At 47.6% G+C, this 23,064-nt stretch overlaps 1 protein-coding gene across 6 annotated transcripts in view; it reads right to left on the reverse strand.

The window, feature by feature from the left end:
• Positions 1–5,049: 5,049 nt before the first annotated feature.
• The window catches only part of Atp2b4 (ATPase plasma membrane Ca2+ transporting 4), a 98,257-nt gene continuing 80,242 nt past the window's right edge, over positions 5,050–23,064 (reverse strand). For 4 of the 6 annotated variants that reach the window (XM_052200427.1, XM_052200424.1, XM_052200426.1 and 1 more), the window contains 6 exons: positions 20,145–20,336; positions 19,545–19,758; positions 18,669–18,880; positions 17,413–17,520; positions 15,953–16,129; positions 5,050–7,874 (listed from right to left, as the gene is read on the reverse strand). In XM_052200427.1, coding sequence (XP_052056387.1) covers positions 7,569–7,874; positions 15,953–16,129; positions 17,413–17,520; positions 18,669–18,880; positions 19,545–19,758; positions 20,145–20,336 — 1,209 coding nt within the window. In that variant the 3' untranslated portion in view covers positions 5,050–7,568. Of the gene's footprint in view, positions 7,875–12,456; positions 12,651–15,952; positions 16,130–17,412; positions 17,521–18,668; positions 18,881–19,544; positions 19,759–20,144; positions 20,337–23,064 lie in introns of all 6 variants that reach the window. The other 2 variants (XM_052200429.1, XM_052200428.1) reach the window with 1 other exon arrangement.

Genomic DNA, 23,064 nt, shown 5'->3' on the forward strand with positions numbered 1-23,064 from the left:
GAGGACCTCTGGAAGAACAGTGCTCTTAGCCGCTGAGCCATCTCTCCAGCCCCTGTGTTTTGCTTTTTGAGACAGGGCCTCTTTACACAGCTCTGCTTATCCTGGAACTCACTCTGTAGACCAGCCTTGAACTCACAGAGCTCTGCCTGCTTCTGCCTCCCAATGCTGGGATCACAGGTGTCCGCCACCATGCCCAGACTATTTCTTATGACTTAGGTTCACATTCAATGTAATAAGACGCTAAGGAAACCACACACAAACAAGGACACATTTGTTTTATTTATAGTAAAGCTACAAAATCATCTGCCTGTGAAAGCAGGCCATTCCTCCCCTCCTTTCTGCTTCCAGTGACAAGATCATGCCCTAACAGATGGAGATGAGGAGCAGGTAACCACTGAGTTGGTACCTGATGGGTTATCTAAGGACCTGCTACAGCCCCCGGCCATGTGTATGCTTGGGAAGGAAGCAGGCAGACACAGTAAGAGCTTTAAATCACTCAGTGGCCACACGAAGAGGACTTGTTTCCAAAAGAGGGAACTTACGAGAAAATGCAGGAGGTCAAAGCAATTCTTTTCTAAAACTGGAACTAAGAGAATACTCTCGTTCATGTGCATCCGCATCCAAGGAACCAAACTAACTTTTATGCCCCTTTGACAAACCAGTGTCTTAAGATACAGCAGTCTTGGCCAGACACCATTTCTTACCACATACCTGAATCAGGAGGTTGTATCGTTAAGATCTGATGGCTTAACAGTGGCCTAGGTATAGGCACAAAGATGAGTGGACGGGAGAGTAAACGGAGAAACATGGGATCATGCTTCAGAAAGGATCTTACAGGTGTGTGTGCGTGTGTGAGTGAGAGTGTCTCTGTGTGTATGTGTGTGTGTGTGTGTGTGAGTGTATGTGTGTTGAGTTTGTGAGCACACAAGTGTATGTGAGCGAGAGTGTCTGTATGAGTGTGTGGGGGCGCGTGGGCGATAGTGTGTGTGTGTGTGTGTGTGTGTGTGTGTATGGGCACACATCCTTTCTAGCAAGGGTTTTTAGGAGGGCACTTACAATGGGGAAAAAGTAAGTTCTGTTGTGACTGTTTTATTACTTCAGTTATCAAATAAGGCCCCAAACTCCTTTAAAGTTTAAATTTATTTATTATTTATTTATTTAATGTATATGAGTATGCTGTAGCTGTACAGATGGTTGTGAGCCACCATATAGTTGCTGGGATTTGAACTCAGGACCTGTCTCTCCAGCCCAAAGATTTATTTATTATTATATGTAAGTACACTGTAGCTGTCTTCAGACACACCAGAAGAGGGTGTCAGATCTCATTATGGATGGTTGTGAGCCACCATGTGGTTGCTGGGATTTGAACTCAGGACCTCTGGAAGAGCACTCAGTGCTCTTAACCACTGAGCCATCTCACCAGCCCCCTAAATTTATTTAATTATGAGGCTGGAGAGATGGCTCAGAGGTTAAGAGCACCAACTGTTCTGAAGGTCCTGAGTTCAAATCCCAGCAACCATATGGTGGCTCATAACCATCTGTAATGAGATCTGGCACCCTCTTCTGAATTTTTTTTTTTTTTGAGTCAGGGTTTCTCAGTGTAGCCCTGGCTGTCCTGGAACCCACTCCCCACTTTGTAGACCAGGCTGGCCTCAAACTCAGAAATCTGCCTGCCTCTGCCTCCTGAGTGCTGGGATTACAGGTGTGCGCCACCACCGCCTCTGGAAGAGCAGCTGGCGCCCTCTTCTGGAGTGTCTGAAGACAGCTACAGTGTACTAACACACAATAAGTAAATAAATAAATCTTTAAAAAAATTTATTTAATTACTTGCCAGACACCATTTTAAAGAAACCAGTGTTCCATATGTCCATGCCTATGGAGAACAATCTGGAACAGGCAAGAAAGCAGGATATAATTCTTAGGCTGAGAGCTGGAGATTTGGCTCAGTGGTTAAGAGCACCTGCTGCTCCCAGCACCCACAAGGAGGCTCAAAACCATCAGTAAGTCCAGTTTCCGGGGATCCAAAGACATCTTCTGGACTCCCTGGGCACCAGGCAGGAGACAGACATACATACAGGCAAAACACTCATACGCATTAAAACAAACAAACAAACAAACAAACCAAAACCCCATTGGCTGGAGAGACAGCTCAGCAGTTAAGAGCACTGGATGCTCTTTCAGAGGACCTGGGTTCAATTCCCAGCACAACATGGTAGCTAACAACTGTCTGTAACTCCTGTCCCAGGGGATCCGGCATCCTTGTGCCAGACATACATGCAGGCAAAACACCAATGTATATGAAATACAAATAAATAAATTATTAAAAACAAACAAAAACAGGGGCTGGAGAGATGGCTCAGCGGTTAAGAGCACTGGCTGCTCTTCTAAAGGACCTGGTTCAATGCTCAGCCTTGACATGGCGGTTCACAACTGTCTGTTACTCCAGTTCCAGGATCTGACATTCTCACACAGACATACATGTAGGCAAAACACTAATACACATAAAAAATTAAAAATGAAAGGAAAACGTTGTTTTTTCGAGACAGGGTTTCTCTGTGTAGCCCCGGCTGCCCTTGAACTCCAACTGTAGATCAGGTTGGTCATGACCTCACAGAGACCCTCCTGTCTCTGCCTTCCAAGTGTTGGGACTAAAGGCGTATGCTACCACCACCCCACCAAAAACATTGAAAAAAAAAAAGATGTAGCCTGAGTCTTTCCCATCCAGGCTGGTCCCTACTTTTGGGTGATCACTCTCAGAAACCTCTGGGGAGCACTGGCTTTCCTTCAGCATACTTTTCCTAAGGAAACCCAGGTGAGAGACGGGGTCCTTTTATAGAGGGGGTGATTTTTACTTGGGGTGAGAACTATAAGAAGGAATCATCTGAGAGAGATGATAGTCCAGAGGGTCGCTATCTTCTTTGATCAGAAATTGGGGTCTACTACCAGCCATGCCCAAAGGCAATGGAAGGGATATTAAAGTCAAAACAAGCTTGGAGAATGTCTGCCTTTTCAGGCAGTCACTATAAGGGGCACTAAATTTGTCAAAAGGCATTTTAGGAAGGGAGGGGGCAAAGTGAGGAGAGGGGCTGGGGAGGGGGGCACGAATGAGAAAGAGGAGGCCCTGTGCCCCGGCCTCTTACTCATCCTTCCCAAGGCCTCAGGATGACTTTCCAGGGCCCGGATTGTGAACTCTACCCAACCTAACAATAGTGTGCACAGAACAGCAGATTCTTCAAGGGAGTGAGGCTAGTCCCAGGAGTTGTGAGTCCCTGAAGGAGGCACGTCGTGGTAAGAGACGTGGGGCTTGGTGCTTGCTCCACAGGAGGTGAAGGCAAAGCCCTTCTCAGCCCCAGCAAGCCCCGGGGACCATGGGGACCCCCCAAAGTGGAGGAGATATGTGGACCCAGACGACAGCACTTTACAAGTGGGCATGGGTTTTTATTCTCAGTGTGTGGCATTGGTTTCTGTTCATCAGCAAAAAGCTTTATTGGTTCTAAAAAGTCACCCCCTTTAAAACTTTGCGTCCCGTGTCAGTCAGATAACACATTTGCAGTACAGATTTGTCACTTTATAGCATCCCCCTCCCAAGAACCATATAAATACATGCAAAACATTATACATAGAGCTTAAATAATATCAAATGCAAATACAGATTGGGTGCACTGTTCAGCTGAACTGCAGACTATGGCCACGCGCTAGGACATACATCCCTTTGATATCATGTCTGTCATGCAGACCACAAAAGTCAATTTTCTCTTTTTTTTTTTCTTTTTGTTTTGTACAAAAATACCAGTGCTCATTATACTAGCTACTGAGAAGAAACTCAAAAATTCCTATCTGCATGCCGATTAGAAAAGATGGCGTAGAACAATTTGTTGGCACATATATGGCACATTTACATACGGCATATATACATATGGGGAGAAAATACGGGCCAAAGGCCAATTCCGTTGCAGGAAATCCCTTCACCTCTCCCAACCAAGAAGAAAGGGGGCAGCGGACCAAACTGCAGACTGGGAAGGCAAACGTTCTGGCTCTGAGCTAAATGGAAGGGATGGAGGGTATATGGTCTATTCTCAGGAGGAGGCTGAAATGGCTTTAGAGGAGCAGGCATTGCAAGTGCACACCCCTAAGTGCCATGGGGTGGACCCGAGGTGCAGAAAGTGATTGAATGTGCAGATTGGAATGGTGCCACAGGCAGCTTCAACTGTAAGGCAAGGGGGATGGGAAGAAAGAGGATTCTGGGAGAGGAGTCTGGCGCACTCAAGTTCCCTTGGGTTTTCGGCAGTGAGGTAATCCCTCTGATGGATCTTTGCAACTCTCCCCTAAAGCTTGAAGGTGGAAAAGAAATCCAACCCCGGGGAACCCACAAGTGCCTGCCCAGAGGGCTTCTAGCTGGTCTCTCTTACAACTTTTGGGATGGGAAAAGTACTCTAAAGGACATGGAGGAACTGTTGAGAAGGACCTAGTCCTGAGACTGTCAGGCAGAGTTAGAAGCAACCATTGTTGTTACATTGATCTTTCCGGATTTGGAGCTGTGGCTCCCATCTGCCGTATCACACAAATCAGCAGGTTGTTACAACTCAGAGTCGTGCACAGAACCCCACTACTGGGCTCTCTCCGGGTGGGGGGTGGGGTGGGGTGGGGGAGGGAAAGAAGCATAAAAAAATACAGACCCCACACCCGAGCACTCTTGCTGACTAGGAGAGACCATCCACCATTGATACTGCTCTGCCCGCTAACTCCTCAAGAAACAGGAACCCGACTGATCCTCACTGTTGAGTACCAACAAGCCCGGCTCTCCAGCATCTCGGCAGCATCCAGCATCCACCCGTGGCCGGCCGGCAGCTAAGGAGCCTCTTCTTGGGTGTTTCCCTCACTACCTGCAGGTTTGTACCTGGCTGTCCAAGTTTATCAAAAGAAGGCTCTAGGATATATTCTCTCTCTCCCCATCACACCTCTCTCAAATCCGAAGCACCATTTCAGGGAAAGTGTCACTAACTTATGTCATATTTACTCACTGCCACCTGGATTACTGAAACTGAATAGAAAAAAAAAAAAACCCATAGAAAAACATATGCACAGAAACACTTGAACTTACTCAATTCCGTATCAACAAAATTTATATTAAAAAAGTCTAGAACCCAACAATTTTTTTTCTGAATATAAAGATGGCTGTTTGGAGAAAGATGGTATATTGGTTGTTGTTGTTGTCAACCAATTACAAATGTACTGAGAAACATGTCATGCCAAACAGCCGGTGGTGTGCTCCTCTCCTCAGTGTGACATGGTGGCACTTTATTTGAAATTCTTTAACTATACATACATATATATATATATATATATATATATATATATATGTATATATATATGTATATACATATATATCTGACTCATAAATGTCAGTTTCTGACCTAAAGAAAACTGTATTTTTTTGCATAATATGTCTATATTTTCTCTCTTACTATGGAAACTACAAAAAAGTAGACATAAGCCCTCAGGAATAACCTGTTAGGCACCACAAGAGTCGTTTGGGAGCAAGGATGGTAAAATGGCCTTTGAAACTCGTTATTGGCTTACTTTTTAAAAATGATCTGAGGTAATAAAAGAGTTGACAGAATCAAATCTTGTAATGTACTTAAATATATATACACATACATATATATATGTATATATATTTATATGTAGTTGAACAACCAACACCTCGAGTGAGATACTTCCCCTCCCCCCCAACGAGGGAAGGTTGCTGAAGTGTGTAAACTTTACAAAGTCCAAATCAAAACCTTCTCCCTGCTTCCTGTAAGGATGGACTATGCTGGAATGGGTGTGGAACAGTGCTTGCTCCTTCCCTCCCCTCCCCCTCCCCCTCCCCGGCAGAGTGGGTGAAAGGTGGAGTGGGAGGAAGAGCGCTAGGAGAGGCTACGAGTGGGCAAGTTCATTTACCTTTCTCTCCCACACGGAAGTCTAGCTGGTTCTCACAAGCCTCATGCACTCTTTTAGTCCCATTACCCTAGAAAGAGGGAGGCAGGCTTCACTGACCTAACAGGAGATGGGACTCGGGGACATAAATTCGATCCACCTGCACACAAAAAAAAACCTGCTTAAATCAGACCAGCGGAGATACACAAATGGAGCACCTGGGACGGTGCCTCCTTCTTGTTCCAGTAAGGCAAAGCTCCTTTTGGTGAAGTTCCCAGCTCCTGAGAAGTGGGGCGGGTGGGCAGAGGGTGCTTTGGGCAGTGTTGGGAGGGGGGGGGGGCGGCAGAAAGGCACAGACTTTCCCAGGCAGCAGTAGAGACGATGGAGGAGGGTGTGTGAAAGGGGGTGGGGGGGGCAGGAAGCTTCCCAGGTAAGGCCTTTTGCTCCTTGAACCAGCGTGTGTCTCATGTTCTCTTTTGGATATGCATTTTCAACATTAGAAATGTCTGCAGAAGTTGGGGACCTCCTTAGAGACAGAAAATGTTGCAGGGCACAACAAAAGTGAAGGAAGCTTTCTCAGATCCTGAAGGACTGGCTCTTTAGCCCTTCCTAAAGCTTCTTAAGACTCACACTCCTCCCCACCCCACCCCCCCCACACACACACAGAAGCTCCTGCCCTGGGAGAGCCCTGGCAAATACCCTTGAAAGTAGTGTGCTTCAGTGACTTCTGGTCCTAGGCCTGCCCCATGTTGATTCTGAAGCTCCTCATCCAGCTAGGAGGCAGGGGCATGACCCATTCATTCTTTTGCTACCACCACAGGCAAGAAGGATGCTCAGGCCTATGGTAAAGTTATAGATTTCACATACACAAACCTCATGGTTAGGGCTGATTTCCCTGACGCCTAAAAACCTCTATACACCAGAGAAGACAAGACATTCAGAAGTTGGTGCTGACCTGGTAAGAACAGGGAAATATTTCGCCAGCTCATTTGCTCCAAAAAGACCATTTTAGCAAAGAAATCTGCCTGCCTCTAGAACAAAATTAAAGGTGCTACTGGGGCCAGAAAGCGCCAAAGTTGACTCAACTTGTCCATGTCCTTTCCATTATTACCATAACGGCGTCAGGGAGAGGGGGGTCATATTAGATCCAAAGAACCTTGAGGGATGTCAGACTGAAGGGCAGAAAGAGATAGAGGTCTTAGAGTACACATTTTCAAAATAGGGAAAAAAATGTTTTACAAATAATCACTCTACTGAAACAAGAACACGGGGCATTTGTCTCTCGCCGAGCCCACAACTTAACTTGTAAATGTAAATGGCAGAAACTCATTGGATAAAATCTCCAAGTCAGAGGAGGTGGTGGTATATGTGGGAATGCTGTGGAGACCATTGGGTTGAGGTGATGCTAAGAGGATTGCTACCATTTCTTTAAATGACAGCTGGTACATCTGAGGAGCAGATCTCCCGTTACCTTCCCAGGGTTTGGCTGAATCCAGGTAGGTCTGTGCTCCTGCTTCTCCATGGCCAGGTGGGGCTTCTCACACACTTAGGAGTAGCTGACATAACAGTGACAAGTCCCACCGTCACATACAGATGGGATAGAAGACGAGAAAAAGGGAGTGCAGGGGTGGAACTCAGAGAGCGGAAGTTCAGACCGGTGTCTCCAGGTTTTGCAGAGGGCTGTCGGGATGGGAGGCAATGATTTGCACTTGTTGGCAGTCCACGGAATTGTTATTTGTGTTGTCGTGTGGGGCAGCTTCACCATCCAACAGGAGCACACTAGTCCCCAAATTAGAAACCGATGCAGGAATTTCCTCTTGGTTATCCAGGAATGATTGCGATACTTCTTCATCGGCAGCGTATTCAGGTGGGGTCATGAAGGTGTGGATGGAGGCGTGGTTCTTGGATTTATGAATGGCTTCATGGAAACTATGGAACACTTTGACGACTCGGATCTATAACCACGGGAACGAGAAAAGAGGATGAGAAGACAGGGAGGTGAGAACTGGCAAGCAGAACACGAAAAATTAGTGGTTTGAGGAGAGAAACACCACCCCCCCCCCAAACTACAAAACATGATGGCTCAACAACCCAGACCATCACACGCCTCAGATCTCAAGCACAGGGTGTGGAGTGACTGACAGCCATCAATGAGGATGCCTCAAAGGTTGTACAAAGCAAACTTAGCATCCCCAAAGAATCCACTCTTACAATGAAACAAACCAAGAAATTGGTTAGTTCTTTTGGATAGAGGACAGCATGTTGGAACTAGGTGACATTAATGGAAGAGCCTAAAAGGTAATTCACACAGGTGACTTTCTGTATTGAGGCCAGACCTCTTGTGAATGTGGGACGGGAAAATGACACACACACGGCAGCTCTGTTATCTGTTTCAACCCCTCGAAAGCCAACGTTCACCAAACTGCACATGATAAACACTGGGTGACAAGTGACCACGGATACTGTGCACAGGCAGACAAACCAATCTTCATTCCACAGCATGCAGGGAAATTAAAAGTCCCTAACTGTTCATTCAGAAGACATGCACATCCCTTTATATCCCACAACCTCGGCTGTGTCCCCTCCTCTACAGAAGGGAGCTCTTCCTCTCCACACCCTCTTTTCCTAGAAGATGCAGATAAAACACAGGTATGAAAAGAAGCCTTTCCCTGTCTACTGAGGAAGGCCTGGTGTTCATCCTTCAAGTGCGCGCCCATGCCCAATTCACAGCAACGTTGCTCAAACCCAAAGTGCACATTCATGCTGCTTTAGGTAGCCATCTGCATATTGTGAGGAGGAGCATAACCTAGTGTGAAGATCCAGGGGACCAGGAGAGAAACCCGATGCAGGAGGCTGGCCTCAAATGAGGGGCTTTTCTGCCGGGACAGTTGAAAAGAACGAAGGAGACACTTTTCAGTGTTCCTGGGTAAATGGGCAAACTTGCCTGGTCAGCCTTCTTTCTACTGCATAGAAGGGACTTGGTCACTCAGGAGTCTAGGAAAGACTGACTGCGATGAATCCTGGGGGCAGTTTTTGCTTAATCCTAAGCATCAACTCCTTGGGTGTTTTTGCTGTTACTGCTTTGTTTTTCTAATTCTATGTGTCTGAACTGTGTCACTCAAGGGTGGCTTTGAATCTGGGTTGGTAGACTGGGATGCGGTGTTGGGGAGGGTTGGATGCCAGAGAGAAACAGAGGGAGGCCAGGAAAAGCTGGTGGTTCTAGGGTATCTTTTGTTGGGGGGAAGTGGTCAGTCCTTGTCTGGTTCAGACCCATTCTTCCTTGGAAAAGAAACTAGACTGATGCAAAAGAAATTGTTAGGGTCAGGAGGTCAGGGAGGAGGAGCAGATGTCAGGTGGTAAGAGTGTCTGTTTAATTCTTCTGCTGTTTAAACAACATAGACTTCCCTAGAGAAGAAGCAAGAGCATGGAGGTAGCAGTGCACAGTCAGCCAAATAAAGAGAGGACCCTGGGTTTCCTGTCCCGGGTCCTCTCATAACTTTACAGATCCCTCAAGGATACTGTCTACAGGAGCCTCACCGTCAGAACTGTGGCTCTCTCTTCCCTGGCTAAGGCTTTCCAACCCTGGCCTCTCTCCTCTATACAAACCCACTTATGACTGGAGTGTCCCAGAGCTTGGAAGGCAAGGGACTCTGCCACTCAACAGTCAGCTCAACATTGCAGCATATATAAGAAATGCAAAGGCATCTGGGACCTCAGGAACAACAGTGAGGGCCTATTTTCCATCCTGTGGTTCTATTGGCTATCTGATGGTGAATTCTACCAGTCAGGTGGCCTCTGTTCAGATTTGGGTGAGATCCCTCACATCTTTGGATGGTCTCAAGTTTTCTGTAACCTATACTTGACAGACATATTTGAGCAAGACAAGATAGACAAAGTGAGCTCCAACTCAGTCTTCTCCCTTAGCCTTGGTATAGATGCCCCGGCCAAGGGGCAGGTCTAAAGCCTGTAGGTAGGTACAGTAGGTAACAGTAGGAATACCTTAAGGTCCAGGTACAGTAGGTACAGTAGCAATACTGATGTTGCTATCTCTACATTTTCCAGAGTTCTACAGGATGGCAGGGACCTTTATATCTTTAAACTTCGTGCTTCTAGTTTTTTGTTTTTTGTTTTTGTTTTGTTTTGTTTTGTTTTTTTGTTTTTGCATCTGGAATACTTTATTGCAACAATTCTAAGTGCTTTATAAAAAAAGTTGACTTTTGAAAATCAGGGTTGAAGGGTCTGAGGCTTGTTTGCTGGCTTGCCCTTCCTCTTCTTGGGGTGATTAATAGCCTTCTTAAGGGCAAACAAATGCAGGAGATAAAGTGAAGAGGGTGGGGCTGGTGGGAAAAATAGGGCCGCCTTTGGGAGAGGCAAAGAGCAGTTGTCCACTGAAACTTTAGGACTTCTAGAAACTAAAGGGAACCAGCCCCCTGGAAGGAAGCCCAGACGAAGAGTCAGGGAACTGGGGGGAACCACCTGGCCCAGGGGTGGGGGGAAAGGGTGTGGCAGAGAGGCATGGGGCCGTGCTAATGCTCAACTCTCTAATGCTGGCTCAGAGACCATGTGCTGACAGTCAGTCACACAGTAAGTGTATCACCAGCTGATCCAAGGCTGGCATCCTCTGGGCCTAGAGCACAGGATCTGGTGTGTGAGTGGTATGTGGGGACGAGAAGGGCTGCTGGAGCTTCCTGCTTAGCCAGGAAATGTTTCCTGGGGGACGGAATGAAGGGTAAACTCCTTCACCAGGAGGGAGCCAAAGCAGGCTGGACCACAAGGTGAGTGTGGAGCATTCGTGGACGCTTAGCTGCTCTGATGAAGGTGCCATTTCCCCCACTGGAATACTGTACTTTTCTATGCCCCTTTCATATAATGCTAGGGGTAGAGAGGTATGGGACTTCCTTCCAGAGGGAAGCCTTAGGGACCTTGGGAGATTGGATGCACAATCGAACTCATTTAAAACTTCGATTCAACTTCGATTTAAAACTTTTCATGGGAAAAGGGGGGTGGTATTAAACACACAGCTGCAACTCCTGCGACCACCAGGGAAGAGACACGCCAGAGAAAGAGTAGGTGTGGTCTATTTCTTCTTTGGTCTAAACTTTTAGGGGCTCAGGGTATGTGGTTTACCAGCTCCTCTGAGCCCACTGGTCTCTGTCCCCAGGAGATCCAGCACTAGATCTTTCTACCTAACAAGTGAATGAATGATTCAGCAGGACTAGTTAGAAAGGAAGGGCAGAACTAAGAAATAGAAGAGATTAGGAGAGGAATGCGGCAGGACTAGAAGGAGAGGTTTTTGCACTTGGCAGGGCAGAGACTTATTTAGTGTCTTCAGGCCTGCCTTAGGGCCTCAAGAAACTGTATCACGGTAGCCCCACCCTCAATTCCAAACTCCTACCAGAACTTTTATGGGTAGCTGAAAGGCAAAAACAAGTTGAAGCCTGGAAAAGCTGTCCCACCATCAGGTGACCACAGGCAACTAGCAACTCAGGGCTGGCTGTAGGGAGGGACACTCAGGTATGTAACATTCTCAGGTATGTAACATTCATGATGACAGAGGGCCTTCCCTCCCTAGAAACAGTGCTGCCAGCCTCCCTTCTGCTTCCCATTCCAGGAACTTAAATAGTCCAGAAACAGGACAGCATTAGCAAGTGTCCAGTAATCTACCAGGGGGAGCAGCGAGTCCTAGGTTAAAACCTGACAGGTGTTAATTAAGGCTGGACAGACAGGGTTTCCTAAAACGGAATGTGCAAAGTATGATACAAAGGGATGGCTGGACAATCAAACTAGATGAAAAGATAGGGGAGCAGGGGTAGGGTGGCTCAAACAATCCTCCTGCCTCAGCTTCCTCACGGCTGGGGTGCCGTATACCACCACATGGGCCAAAAAGAAGTTTTATTTGTACTCGTATGTGCATTAATTGGTTCTGGAACTAGAGTTTGATTTTAGGGTCATCTCTGAGAGGTAAGACAACACCGGTTGAACTGACTTCCTCTTTCCAATCTTAGTTACAACTTTTGTTCCCAGCTAAAAGTACATTGGTAGTCAAGGGGACTGTAATCAGTGAACAACAGTTCAGCAATGGCTCCATCAGGACAGACCCTGGCTAAGCACCCCCTGGGCAGAGGCTCCCTCACCCCCAAGTACTAGTTCCTAGTCCTTCCAGGAACCAAGAGGCGGAGTCAGAAGAGGAGGGGAGGAACAAAGTCACAAGCAGAACCAGGGCGAAACAAAGAAAAAAACAACTCAAGGAAAGGAGCAGCGAGCAATGCAGAGGAACAATCAGAAAACTGGGTTATTTTCTTTAAAATAGTTAAGGTTTAATAACTTTCCAAAATTAAAAAAATAAAATCAAAGGGTATCCAGCCTGGTTTTAGCAGGGGTAGGGGGAGAATTTTTTTTCTTTTCTTCCCTTAAGTCAAAATATCAAAGGGGTGGGTGGGTGGGGGACCCGGAAAAGGACAGGTAACCATGGTTGGTTAAGGTGGATGCCACGTGCTCTCTTGTGGTTGCTTTAGTAAATCATGCATTGTAACATACTCTCACTCACTGCCCACGGGAGGAGGTGTAACGGTAGCAGAGATGGCAGAAGAGATGGAGGGGCAAGTTCTGAGTGACGCAACTGCTGCTGAATAGGAGCTAGGAACCAGTTTTACATCAAGGTGCTGTGCCAAGTTCTGTCGCCTTAGTCCCTTAAAAGAGACTCCCGTCTGGAATTGGTTAATTACGTCAATCTGCAAAGAATCAGAGAGTGAGACAGCTTTGCTCCACAGTCAGAGAGAAGGAAGAGGAAGGCAGGGTCAGGAGGGCTGGGGGAGAGGGGTAGGAGAGCAAGAGAGCTAGACCCTCAAACCCAGAGCAACAGGTGAGGATGGGGCGGGGGAGGGCAGTAATTGTAAACCACCAGCCATTTAAGGGACAATGGATTTTCAAACACCCAGGTAGGTTTAGGGTTTTCTTTTTCCCTGTAGGCTAGGATAGACAGGTGCAAAAAAACTTCTCCCACTGGTAACAGGTAGCTTTTTCATTATGTTAACCTGTACTCTTAAAAAATAAGGCATGCAATTTAACATACCAGAAACAAAGTACATATTAGTGAAATGTAAGGCTCTGGAGCCTCTAAACCAACTAAGTCAACTAATTGATTTTTGTTTTTTTGCTTGTTTGTTTGTTTGTTTGATTTTTTTCAAAATTCCCAGGAAATTAACACGTGTGTAAAGAAGAATGTACAGTGTTAGGGCACACCGCCACATACCATATTCTCTAGCCTCTCTTTTTATGATCACAACAGACAGTATAGTAGTCCACACACAGTGGGCCTTGGTGAAAAGACTACTAGACTGAGTGGCTTGGTTTGGAGCAGGCATCTTTCTTGACGCTTCTTCCAGCTGCAGTGGAGCTCAGGATTCTCCTGGTCCTTGAGACACAATTCCCCTCACTGCATTACTTAAGTGCTGGGGATGTCACTGGCAGACTGGTGCTGGAGGTGCTGGGAGGCTGCACCCCTCCCCTGACCCGCCCATCAGAGCAGCCCTCTGGCTTTCAGCCTGCTCCTTCCTAGGGGTGGAGGCAATCATCATCGCTTTCCTGCAGTCGCAGTGATCTGGGGTCTTAACCAATTTACCACCCCTTTCCTTGACCCCTAAGTCATAAGGAACAAGTAGAATGGGATTCCTTCAGAGATCTGTTGGGATCCTGTGACTGCATCTCCAGAAGGCAGGTGTCTCCTGAGTCAGATTTATGTTCCTGTAAACAGAGCCTCTGGAGAAGCCTTTAAACTCTTAGCACCAATCGTGAGCTAAAATGTTTCCCCACACTGTAGCCTGCAGGCTGAAGCTGAAGGAGGTGAGGGCTGCCCTTGGGAGGGTCCCAGTTCCAAGAGGAAGGTGGAGGCTCCTTCCTAGGAGTTCAGAGTGTTACAGGGTCCAACTTCCACACTGAAATTGCATTTCTGAGTTTACTATTCTAAGAGTCCAGCCCTTTGATTCTTCAAATGTTTACTTTCTAGTGCTTTTCCCTCCCCCAGACTAAAGGGTGAAGGGAGGAACTGCCTAGAACCAGGGAAAGAGGAAATCCCAGCCAAGACTGGGCAGGAGCTTAGCAACATCTCCCACCCCACATGTTGCAATCGGGGACCAGCAGCCGGAGAGTAAGGGCTTTTGTTAGGACCCTTCGGAGACTGAACAAAGTCCCTCCTGATGGGGGCGGGGGGAGGGGGCTTGGCTTTGGACACGGGAAGATGCAATTAGCACACTCAGCCTCATTTGCTCAGTTAGGTACCAGTTGCAGTGGTAAGGATGGAGCTTGTCAGCGGCATCTTTAATAGGCTGCGTTGGAGCCTGGTGAGGCTTCTGCTTGTCTGTCTTTGAGGTAGGATCTAGCTCCACAGCCCAGGCTGGCCTAACTAGGAATCTTTCCAGCTCAGCCTCCTGAAGCCTGAGGTTGTAGATGTGTACCACATGGTTGGCCTCAGATTTAGGTTTTAAAGTGAATCTGGCCCAGCTACCTTACATTCTAGCAGGGAAAGAAGTATGCCTAAAGGTACGTGTGTGGTGAGATCAAACAGAGGGATGCGGAGAGGGAATGCAAACTGGAAGTGCAGGAAAAGGAAGGGCGGTGAGTCTCAGCTCCCCCAGAAAGAAGACTGGCAAGAAGCAAGGAGGCTCTGGAATGAGGCATCCTGGCCAGGAAAAAAAAAAAAAAACAGAAACAAAACCAGAAAAAAAAAAAAAAAAAGCAATCACACAGTGGGGGAGGGGGTGATCCTGAAGGGAAGACAAGCAGAGGGGTTATTTTGAAAGGAGCAGACCTGAAGGACAGCAACTGGGGCCTTAGAGATGGGAGTCAAGGTGCTAAGATCTACGGGCACCCACGGGACTCGGTGGGGGTGGGGACTGGCAGATGTGGGGCCTTGATATCATGAGGAGGTATATGTAGGTCATGACCCGGTTCCCTTCCTAGGAAAGAGAGGAAAGGAGCCCAGGGTTTCTGACCCGCATCTTGCCCATTTTTCTACCTCGTGTCTTGCCCAGGGAGGACAGTTCCTACCAGGTAAGTAGTTTAAAATGTGAATTCACTTTTCTTCCCTGTGCCCTGTGTACTAAAGGGGAGGGAGCGGGGGCGGGGGAGGCTGGCCAGGCAATTTTCTAAACCAGCCAAAGGCCAATTTTTGAAAATGAAACATTTTGATCTCTTGCCAGCTGGGAGGAAGAAACAGGCCTTGCTCAGGAGAGTCCCCTCAAGATCTTGGAATTGAGGGTTTGTTCAGGAACCTTGGGACTAAAACAATAAAAGGCTGAGGGGTCGGAGCAGAGAAAAAGCATTTTCAAGGCCAGTCGGCTCTCCCAGAAGGTAGCTATGCATGGAAGGTGGGGGGAGATATGGTTAGGGCTACAAACGGGGGACTCGCTTGTACACTGTTTCAGAAATTCCCTTTTTGGGAAGCAAGTCTGAATCCTTCCAAAGATGTCAGGCACTGAGAAACTGCTGTTTATAGCTACTTAATCATCAGATTCCCCAGAGCAGCCTTGCGTCAAGGCAGAACAATGGAAGAAGGTGAGCTTCTTTGACAAAGACTTCCCTGGACAACAGTTCTCACCACGACAGCAGCAGGAAGGTCATGCCTAGTGACCACCGGGGATGCTGGCTTTTCCTTCCAGTTTTATCAAATCAGGGCCTTTTATTTCTTCTTTCAGGGCAGGGAAGGGACTATTCATTCCCTGTCTTGGGGTCATGGGTGGTGCTGGAATAGACCTTATGTGGGAAGACTGGCAAACCTGGGGGTGGGATGGGTTGTAGGGCTAACAACAGCGGAGGAACTCTGCGAATCGTGGTCCAGTCTGTTGACTGTTCCCTCCCAGAGGAATCCCCCAGAGACCTCGGGCCCTGTTGGCCCTGAAGTTAGGGAACACAGGCTGTGCTTGAACAGTGAGCCTTATGAAGGGGTAAAGGTGCTGACTGCCAGGAATTACTGCTCTCCTGTCCTTTCCCAGGATGGGGAGATTTCTTCTCCCAGGGTAAGGACAAGCCAGAGTACCTGAGTCTGAATCCGGTTCAGGCCGCGGACCCAGAGGATCTGGCCTCGGCGAAGCTCCATCTCGGCAAGATCAATCTCTTCCATTCCCTCAGCATCCCTGCTGATCTCATCTTTGTCACTGCCATGGCCAGCCTCCTTCAGGAACTTCAGAGACTTGGTAGGTATTGCAGAGATGACCTGAGAGCAGTCACAGCCAAAGGGGACAACAGCCACATTGGAGAAGAAAAGATGTTAGCTGGCCTGAGCTGGGCCCTTGGGAGGCTCCTAAGCCACAGGCCTTTCCCACCTGGGCAGCACCAAGAAGCACCAATCTGCTCAGAAGATTAACCCGTTGTCCCGGCTGCTTGCTCTTGGGAAGGTGCTGGCATTCATGGACACCCAGAAGGGGACTTGATTCCTGAACTCTCCCAGCCATGAGCCTCATTACACTCGTACCCTGTCTCTGTCTTGGCTCTTCCTTCCCAGTGGGATCCTTGTCTTTTTTAAGACAACAGAACAGAGCTATAAAGCAGGCACACATCAGGAAGATGGGGCCAAGGGCAAACCAAGCTGGGAGAGGGGCCCGTTGTACATTGAGTGGAGGGACAGAGACACGAATTGGAACATAATTAGCTAAGAGTTTCATGCCTTCCTCAATCCCCTCTCTAGCTTGTGAAGGGGCACTAGGAGATTCTCAGTACAGACCTGAGATCTGCAGAGAACAGCCTAGGCCAGAACTAGGCATGGTATTAAGGGAAGGATGAAACCTGAAGCTACGATGACATTGTCGTAATTAATATTAACACTCACCGAGTACTTATAACAGGTATTGTCATATTTTTGGTAGAGTAACAAATGACCAGTTAACAACAATTAGTGATCACTCTGTTATCCTATGTGGCGGTCCCTGATAAATGGAGTGGTTAAGTAACTTGTCCATGGCCACTCAGTGTGTGAAGAGAAGGGTGATTCTAGCCCAGCTGTTTCCAGAGGCTACGCTGATCTGCGTGTCACACCTCTGGGGCATTTGTAGGACTGATTGCTATGTGTCGTGTGGGAGTTGGGCATTCAACCAGTCACCATGAAGCACAGGAGAGATGGGAAAGCTCTGAACTAGAGCAGCGGCTCAACAGCCTCGGGGTCAGCTCCTTCCTTAGTGTGACGTCTGCTTTTTTTTTTTTTTTTAAGATCCTTAGATTTATTTTTTAATGGAAAATTTCCACTTTTGTTTCAAAAAGCTCTTTTTTTTTTTTTTTTTTTTTCATTCTCTAGGTCTGGGCAGAGAACCTAATGCCCTTGAAGTGAAGGTAATGGTTACTGCAACCTGGCACCTGGCACCCCAAGACAAAAGGAGCTTGGAAGTGTGATGGAGGGAAGGGGAGGGTCAGGTCAGGTGAAACAAGGTCTAGTCCCTTGTCCCTCTCACTCAGAGAGGAGAGGTCTGCAGCCTTGGAGATCTGTAGAGTGCACACCACACTCACCTGGCCCCACAGAAGTTCTCCAATCCCTATAAAGAGGCACCACATCCACTGTTCCATGGTAAGGCTTGTGCAGCTGAAGGGCTTACCTCCCACTTCCACGATCATGATCTGAAACAGAGCAAAGGGCGGACAGCCTGCCACAGCCTTCCACCAGCCAACACCTCCAAGGTGGCTGGGGGCCGCAGCACCCCCTGCAGGTGGGTGCAAGATTTAACTTTCTTGTGGAACAGGAAAGAACTACTGTAGAGGCGGAGAAGGGCACCAGATACAATCTCTATAGAACACTTCAAATGGGACTCATGCGGTCGCTATGAGTATCATGACAGCGATTAATATATGGTCTGGCAGGAGTAGAGAAAGCTGGAGGCTTTCTGTGGTGTAGGCTAGTGTGTGAGAGAAAGCACTGCAGAAGAGGAATATTTTGTGTGTATGTGTGTGTGTCGCACATGCGTGAAATGGGGGGGCTTTGCTGAGAAAAAAGCCAGCTCATTTTTAAGATTTATTTTCAAAATTTTGTGTGTGTGTCTATGTGTGGGTCTGTACCCTGATCCATGTGCCACAGAAGCCGCAAGAGAGTGTCAGACCCTCTGCAGCTAGAATTACAGGTGGTCATGAGTCAAGCGATGTAGGTGCTGGAATTCAAACTCTGGGCCCCTCTTAACTGCGGAGCCACGTCTCCAGCTCCAAGAAGATGTTCTTTTGTTGTATGGCCTTCCCATAATCCTTTGCATCCAAGTGTCTTACTGAACCTCTCTCTAACTAGGCTCACCGGTCAAAACTAGGGCGGGCAGGAAGGAATCCATCTTTCTACTACCAGGCAACTGTGCTCTTGACCCTGGTTTCATTGACCAGGAGCCCAGGCAGGGTTATCCCAGCAGTTACGTATGCACAAACCCATCAGTCCTCTGTGAGTGGTGCAGCATTTCCAATCATAAGCTCACTCAGAACAAAAGGGCGGGGGGTGGGGGGGAGCCTACACTACCCACACATACATGTTTCATATGTGCTGGCATGGGAAGAAGGGAGAAAGAAGATAGCGACCGGTCTCTTGGTCACCATATGGAGCTTCTGCACATTTAGAAAGGTTGCGAAAGGGTTTTATAAGTTGTGCTTGCAGATAACATGCCTCCTTGCCTCAGAGCACCTGAAGGTGCCCAGGAATGCCAACTGAGATTCCCAAGGCGTTTACTCCTAGCTCCCAAGCTTCTGCCCCCTGCCTCCCAGAACTCCTATCCCAACTCCAGACAGAGTCTTACCTGGCAGAAGAATGTGCCTAAAACTACGGAGCAGAAAATGGCGTTGCGGTAGACGCCTGCAAAGACATTCTTCTCACCGTGGATCTTCCGAGAGTTGATTTCGTTGAAGAGTTGCATCAGCACAAACGTGTTGAAAACAATGGTATAGTGCTGGCTGGGTGGCGAATTGAGAGGCGCCTTCCTCCCACTGTCAATGTCAAACATTTTGTCGCCTGGTAGGGCAGAACAATTATTAGAGGATGACTGTGGTCTCAGTGAGGGTTCAGGTTGAGACAGAACATGCTGGGACAGCCGTGCTGATGGCTTATGGCCATTAGAAAGACCACCCTAATCGGGCCATTTCTGACTTATACTAGTTATTGAACGTTTTGTTTGTTGTTTTTTAAAATAAAACATTTAAAAATTATTTTTAGATTCATGCTTTTTTGTTTTATGTATATGAATGTTTTGCTTGCATGTATGTCTGTGCCACTGGAAGTCAAAAGAGGGGCATCAGATCTCCTGGAACTGGATTAACAGATGGTTGTGAACCACCACGTGGTGCTGAGAGCCGGCCCTGGATCCTCTGCAAGAGCTACAAGTACTTTTAATTGCAGAGCTGTTCTTCCAGCCCCACCCAGTGGAATATTTTAAATGTCAGCTCTGGTCTCAACATCTGGTCTTGTCTGTCAGTTGGCATCACTCCTGTTTGTTTCCCTGTGGTGTGGCATGATGGTAAGCTATGAGCATACGGGCAGCACTCACTGTAAAGCTACGAGTATGCCTGTGTGTCTACTTCGCCAGCTACTATACTACCGTCTCTTCTCCATCATTCTCCGTCCCTAACTAAATCGAGCACCTAATAGCTGCCCTCCCTTGCCCAACTGTGGCGCTCACCAGCAAAGACGAGGAGGAAGACGATGACGAGCTGATACACAGCATGGCCCAAGATGTTCTTCATCATAGTGCGAGAGATCAGAGGCTTGTTTCGCCCGTAGGGGCGACGCCTCAACAGAGAATCAGTCGGGGGCTCTGTGGCCAGGGCCAGGGAAGCAAACGTGTCCATGATTAGGTTAACCCACAACATCTGCACCGCTTTCAGTGGGGAATCCTGGGAGGAAGAAGAACCAGGCCGATCAGCTTGCTCCAGAAACCAAGACCGCGTCACTTTCCAGTGACATCATTCTGTTGACGTGGCCTGGCTCGCACTAGACCTTGAATTTGGGATAATAACATCTGACTTGCAAGCTTGCTTTGAAAAGACAAAGTTAATCCACATAAGTGCACTTCATAGTTGCTGACAGAAAAAAAAAAGCTAAATTAGTGGTAGATACATCTTCATGCTTAACAGGCAGGTAGAGACTGTAAACATGGCAGAGATAACTGTCCAAGCAGCACTAGGAAACCCTTGTCTTTACTCCTGAGTAGATACGCTGTTCCCCCTACCCTATGTTCCTTAGCCCTTGAGCCGCCCCAGCCATCTGAGCCCCGCCCAACCTGAGTGATGCAGGCTCCCGTGAAAGCCACGATCACGGCCACCACATTGACAGTGAGCTGGAACTGCAGGAACTTGGAAATGCTGTCATAAACATTCCGCCCCCACATTACTGCCTTCACAATGCTGGTGAAGTTGTCATCAGTCAGGATGATGTCTGATGCCTCCTTAGCCACGTCTGTGCCTGCGATGCCCTGGGGTAGGAGAGGAAGGCAGCCGGTGAGCAGTTCAGGGTACGCAGCACACTCTGAACCCAAGGGTCTAAGAACCCAGAAGCCTCAGAACCAGGTGCAGGCACTAGAGGGCATTGAAGCCACAACAGGAAACAATCCCCTCCCCACCTTGCTTCCCTGCCACTTGACAGGAAAGACCCCATAGGTGATCAAGAGAAGGGCCAGCATCCTCTAGCCCCTCTCAGAGGCTCCTGCAACTCCAGTGACAGGTGTGGTGTGCACGGTGCTCAGCCTCCCTCACTGCCTCTGCTTTGTTTTGAGGACACTCTGGATGACAGGTGACAGAGAAAGCGATGCTTTGACCTGTATGTGGTAGAAGTGGCAGGCCTGGCTAGGCTCCCGCTGTGGTGACTGGGTCCATGGCTGCTTGGTGGTAGAAGAGAGACTATCACTCCCCTGGGGCCTGACATCCTCTCCCAGATGAAGAGTTAGGCATCTTTGAATAGTCCTCTCTCCCTACCCTACCCCTCCTCCACCTTAGAACTTCAAGCGAGGTGGCAGGTGTGTCCTATCTAGTCTACTTCCAAATTCCTATGTTCCTTTCAACATGAGCAGGACTGACGTTCCCGTCTCCCTAGCACCTTTAAGGAACCTCGTGGTTTGTTCTAGACGTGGTCCTGTAGCACTTGATGCCCTGACCTTGTTCAAAGCCCCGCACTGGGGACTCATGAAGGACGTTTGAATAGATATGTCAACGGCTGGGAACTTTCTTAGGCTAACAGTCCATGTCCTCACAGCAATCCTGGATTCATGATTCATGTTCTAACCTGCTCTCAGACAAGCTTTCTGCTAAAAACTTACTGGTTTTTAAAAATCTTCCAAATCATCCTTTCCTTTTTTCAAAAAAAAAAAAAGATTTATTTTATATATATGAGTACACTGTAGCTGTCTTCAGACACACTAGAAGAGGGGGTCAAATTTCATTACAGATGGTTGTGAGCCACCATGTGGTTGCTGGGAATTGAACTCAGGACCTTTCGGAAGAGCAGTCAGTGCTCTTAACTGCTGAGCCATCTCTCCAGCCCCCACCCTTCCCCTTTTAGAGTCCGGGCTTTTTTTTTGTTTTTTGTTTTTAAAGATTTATTTATTTATTATATGTAAGCACACTGTAGCTGTCTTCAGATACCCCAGAAGAGGGCATCAGATCTCATTAAGGATGGTTGTGAGCCACCATGTGGTTGCTGGGATTTGAACTTAGGACCTTCGGAAGAGCAGTCTTAAACCCTGAGCCATCTCTCCAGCCTGAGTCCAGGCTTTTATTTGCATATTTATCTAAGCCTGAATCATCCCTTCACCGTATATTTGAATCCTATGAACTTCATTCTCCAGTTCGATTAAATGCTATCATCCTAGCACCTAAGTCACTGCTGTCCACAGCTTTAATGTAATCCAGGCTAGTCTCAAACTCACTGGGTGGCCAAGGCTGGCCTCAGATTCCTGATTTTCCTGTCTCTGCTTCCCAAGTGTTGGTGCACGTCACCATATACAGCCCCAATCTGTTTCTATTGTGCATTGTGCAACCCCTAGCCCACAGGAAGTTGTTCTTGTAAAATCTTTAAACTTCTTAAAATTTTTATTTATGTGTCTCGGTGCATATGTGCTCATGTGTACAGGTACCTGCAGAGGCTAGAGTAGTGTACTGGATTCCCTGAATAAGGAATTAGAGGTGGGTGTGGCCGTCCAAGGTAAATGCTGCAAACTGAACTCAGGTCCTTTGTAAGGGCAGCAATTGCTCTTAACTGCTGAACCATATCTCTGGCACCAGGGGACTTATTCTTTATTTTGGTGTGTATTATATGATTCTGTTTGCCTAGTAATATTATTTTACTATCTAGATTGCAGCAAATGAAGACTATCTAGATACGAGTATATAATTAAGTTTCCCTATCAAGAAGTTCCCCAGTGCAGGGCATGTAGCTGGCCTATAATCCTGAGGCAGGGGGTTAGACTAGGCGGTTCTGCCTGCTTCCCCCAAACTTCGGCAAAGCTACACTCTGTGGTCTGTGCGGCATCTGTGTACTGTGCGCTGCGATTTCATCCACTCATGACTAGGAAATAATCTTCAGTTTGCACTGTTTACTGAAGACAAGAGAGATGGGAAAGAACAAACAGATGCTACCTAGATTTATCTAGGAGGATTGAGTACATTGTATTATATACTACATTAACAAAAAAGATTAATTTTTATTTTGTGTGTGTGGGTGCTTTGCCTGCCTGCCTGTGCACCAGGTGCCTGTGGAGACCAGATGGGGGCACCAGGGCCCCTAGAACTGGAAGTGTGCATGGTTGTTAACTGTCATATTGGGTGCTGGGACCCAAACCTGGGTCCTCTGGACAAATAGACAGTGCTCTTCACTGCTGGGCCATCTCTCTGGCTCCTATGTGATTGTTTTTTATTTATTTATGTTTGCTTTTGTTTCTTGTTTTTTGAGACAGGGTTTCTCTGTGTAGCCCTGGCTGTCCTGGAACTCACTCTATAGACCAGAGGCTAGCCTCGAACTCACAAAGACCCACCTGCCTTTGCTTCCTGGCTGCTGGAATTAAAGGCATGTACCACCACCGCCTGGCTCAGCTCTTTTTCAAAAAGTTAAGTTATTTCATTTTATGTGCCTGGGCGTTTCACCTGCAAGTACGTCTGTGCATCGAGAGCGTGCTCACTGCCCCCTGAAGCCAGGGGAGGCCATTAGAC

The sequence above is a fragment of the Apodemus sylvaticus genome, chromosome 12, assembly GCF_947179515.1.
Source record: "Apodemus sylvaticus chromosome 12, mApoSyl1.1, whole genome shotgun sequence".
Lineage (NCBI taxonomy): Eukaryota > Metazoa > Chordata > Mammalia > Rodentia > Muridae > Apodemus > Apodemus sylvaticus.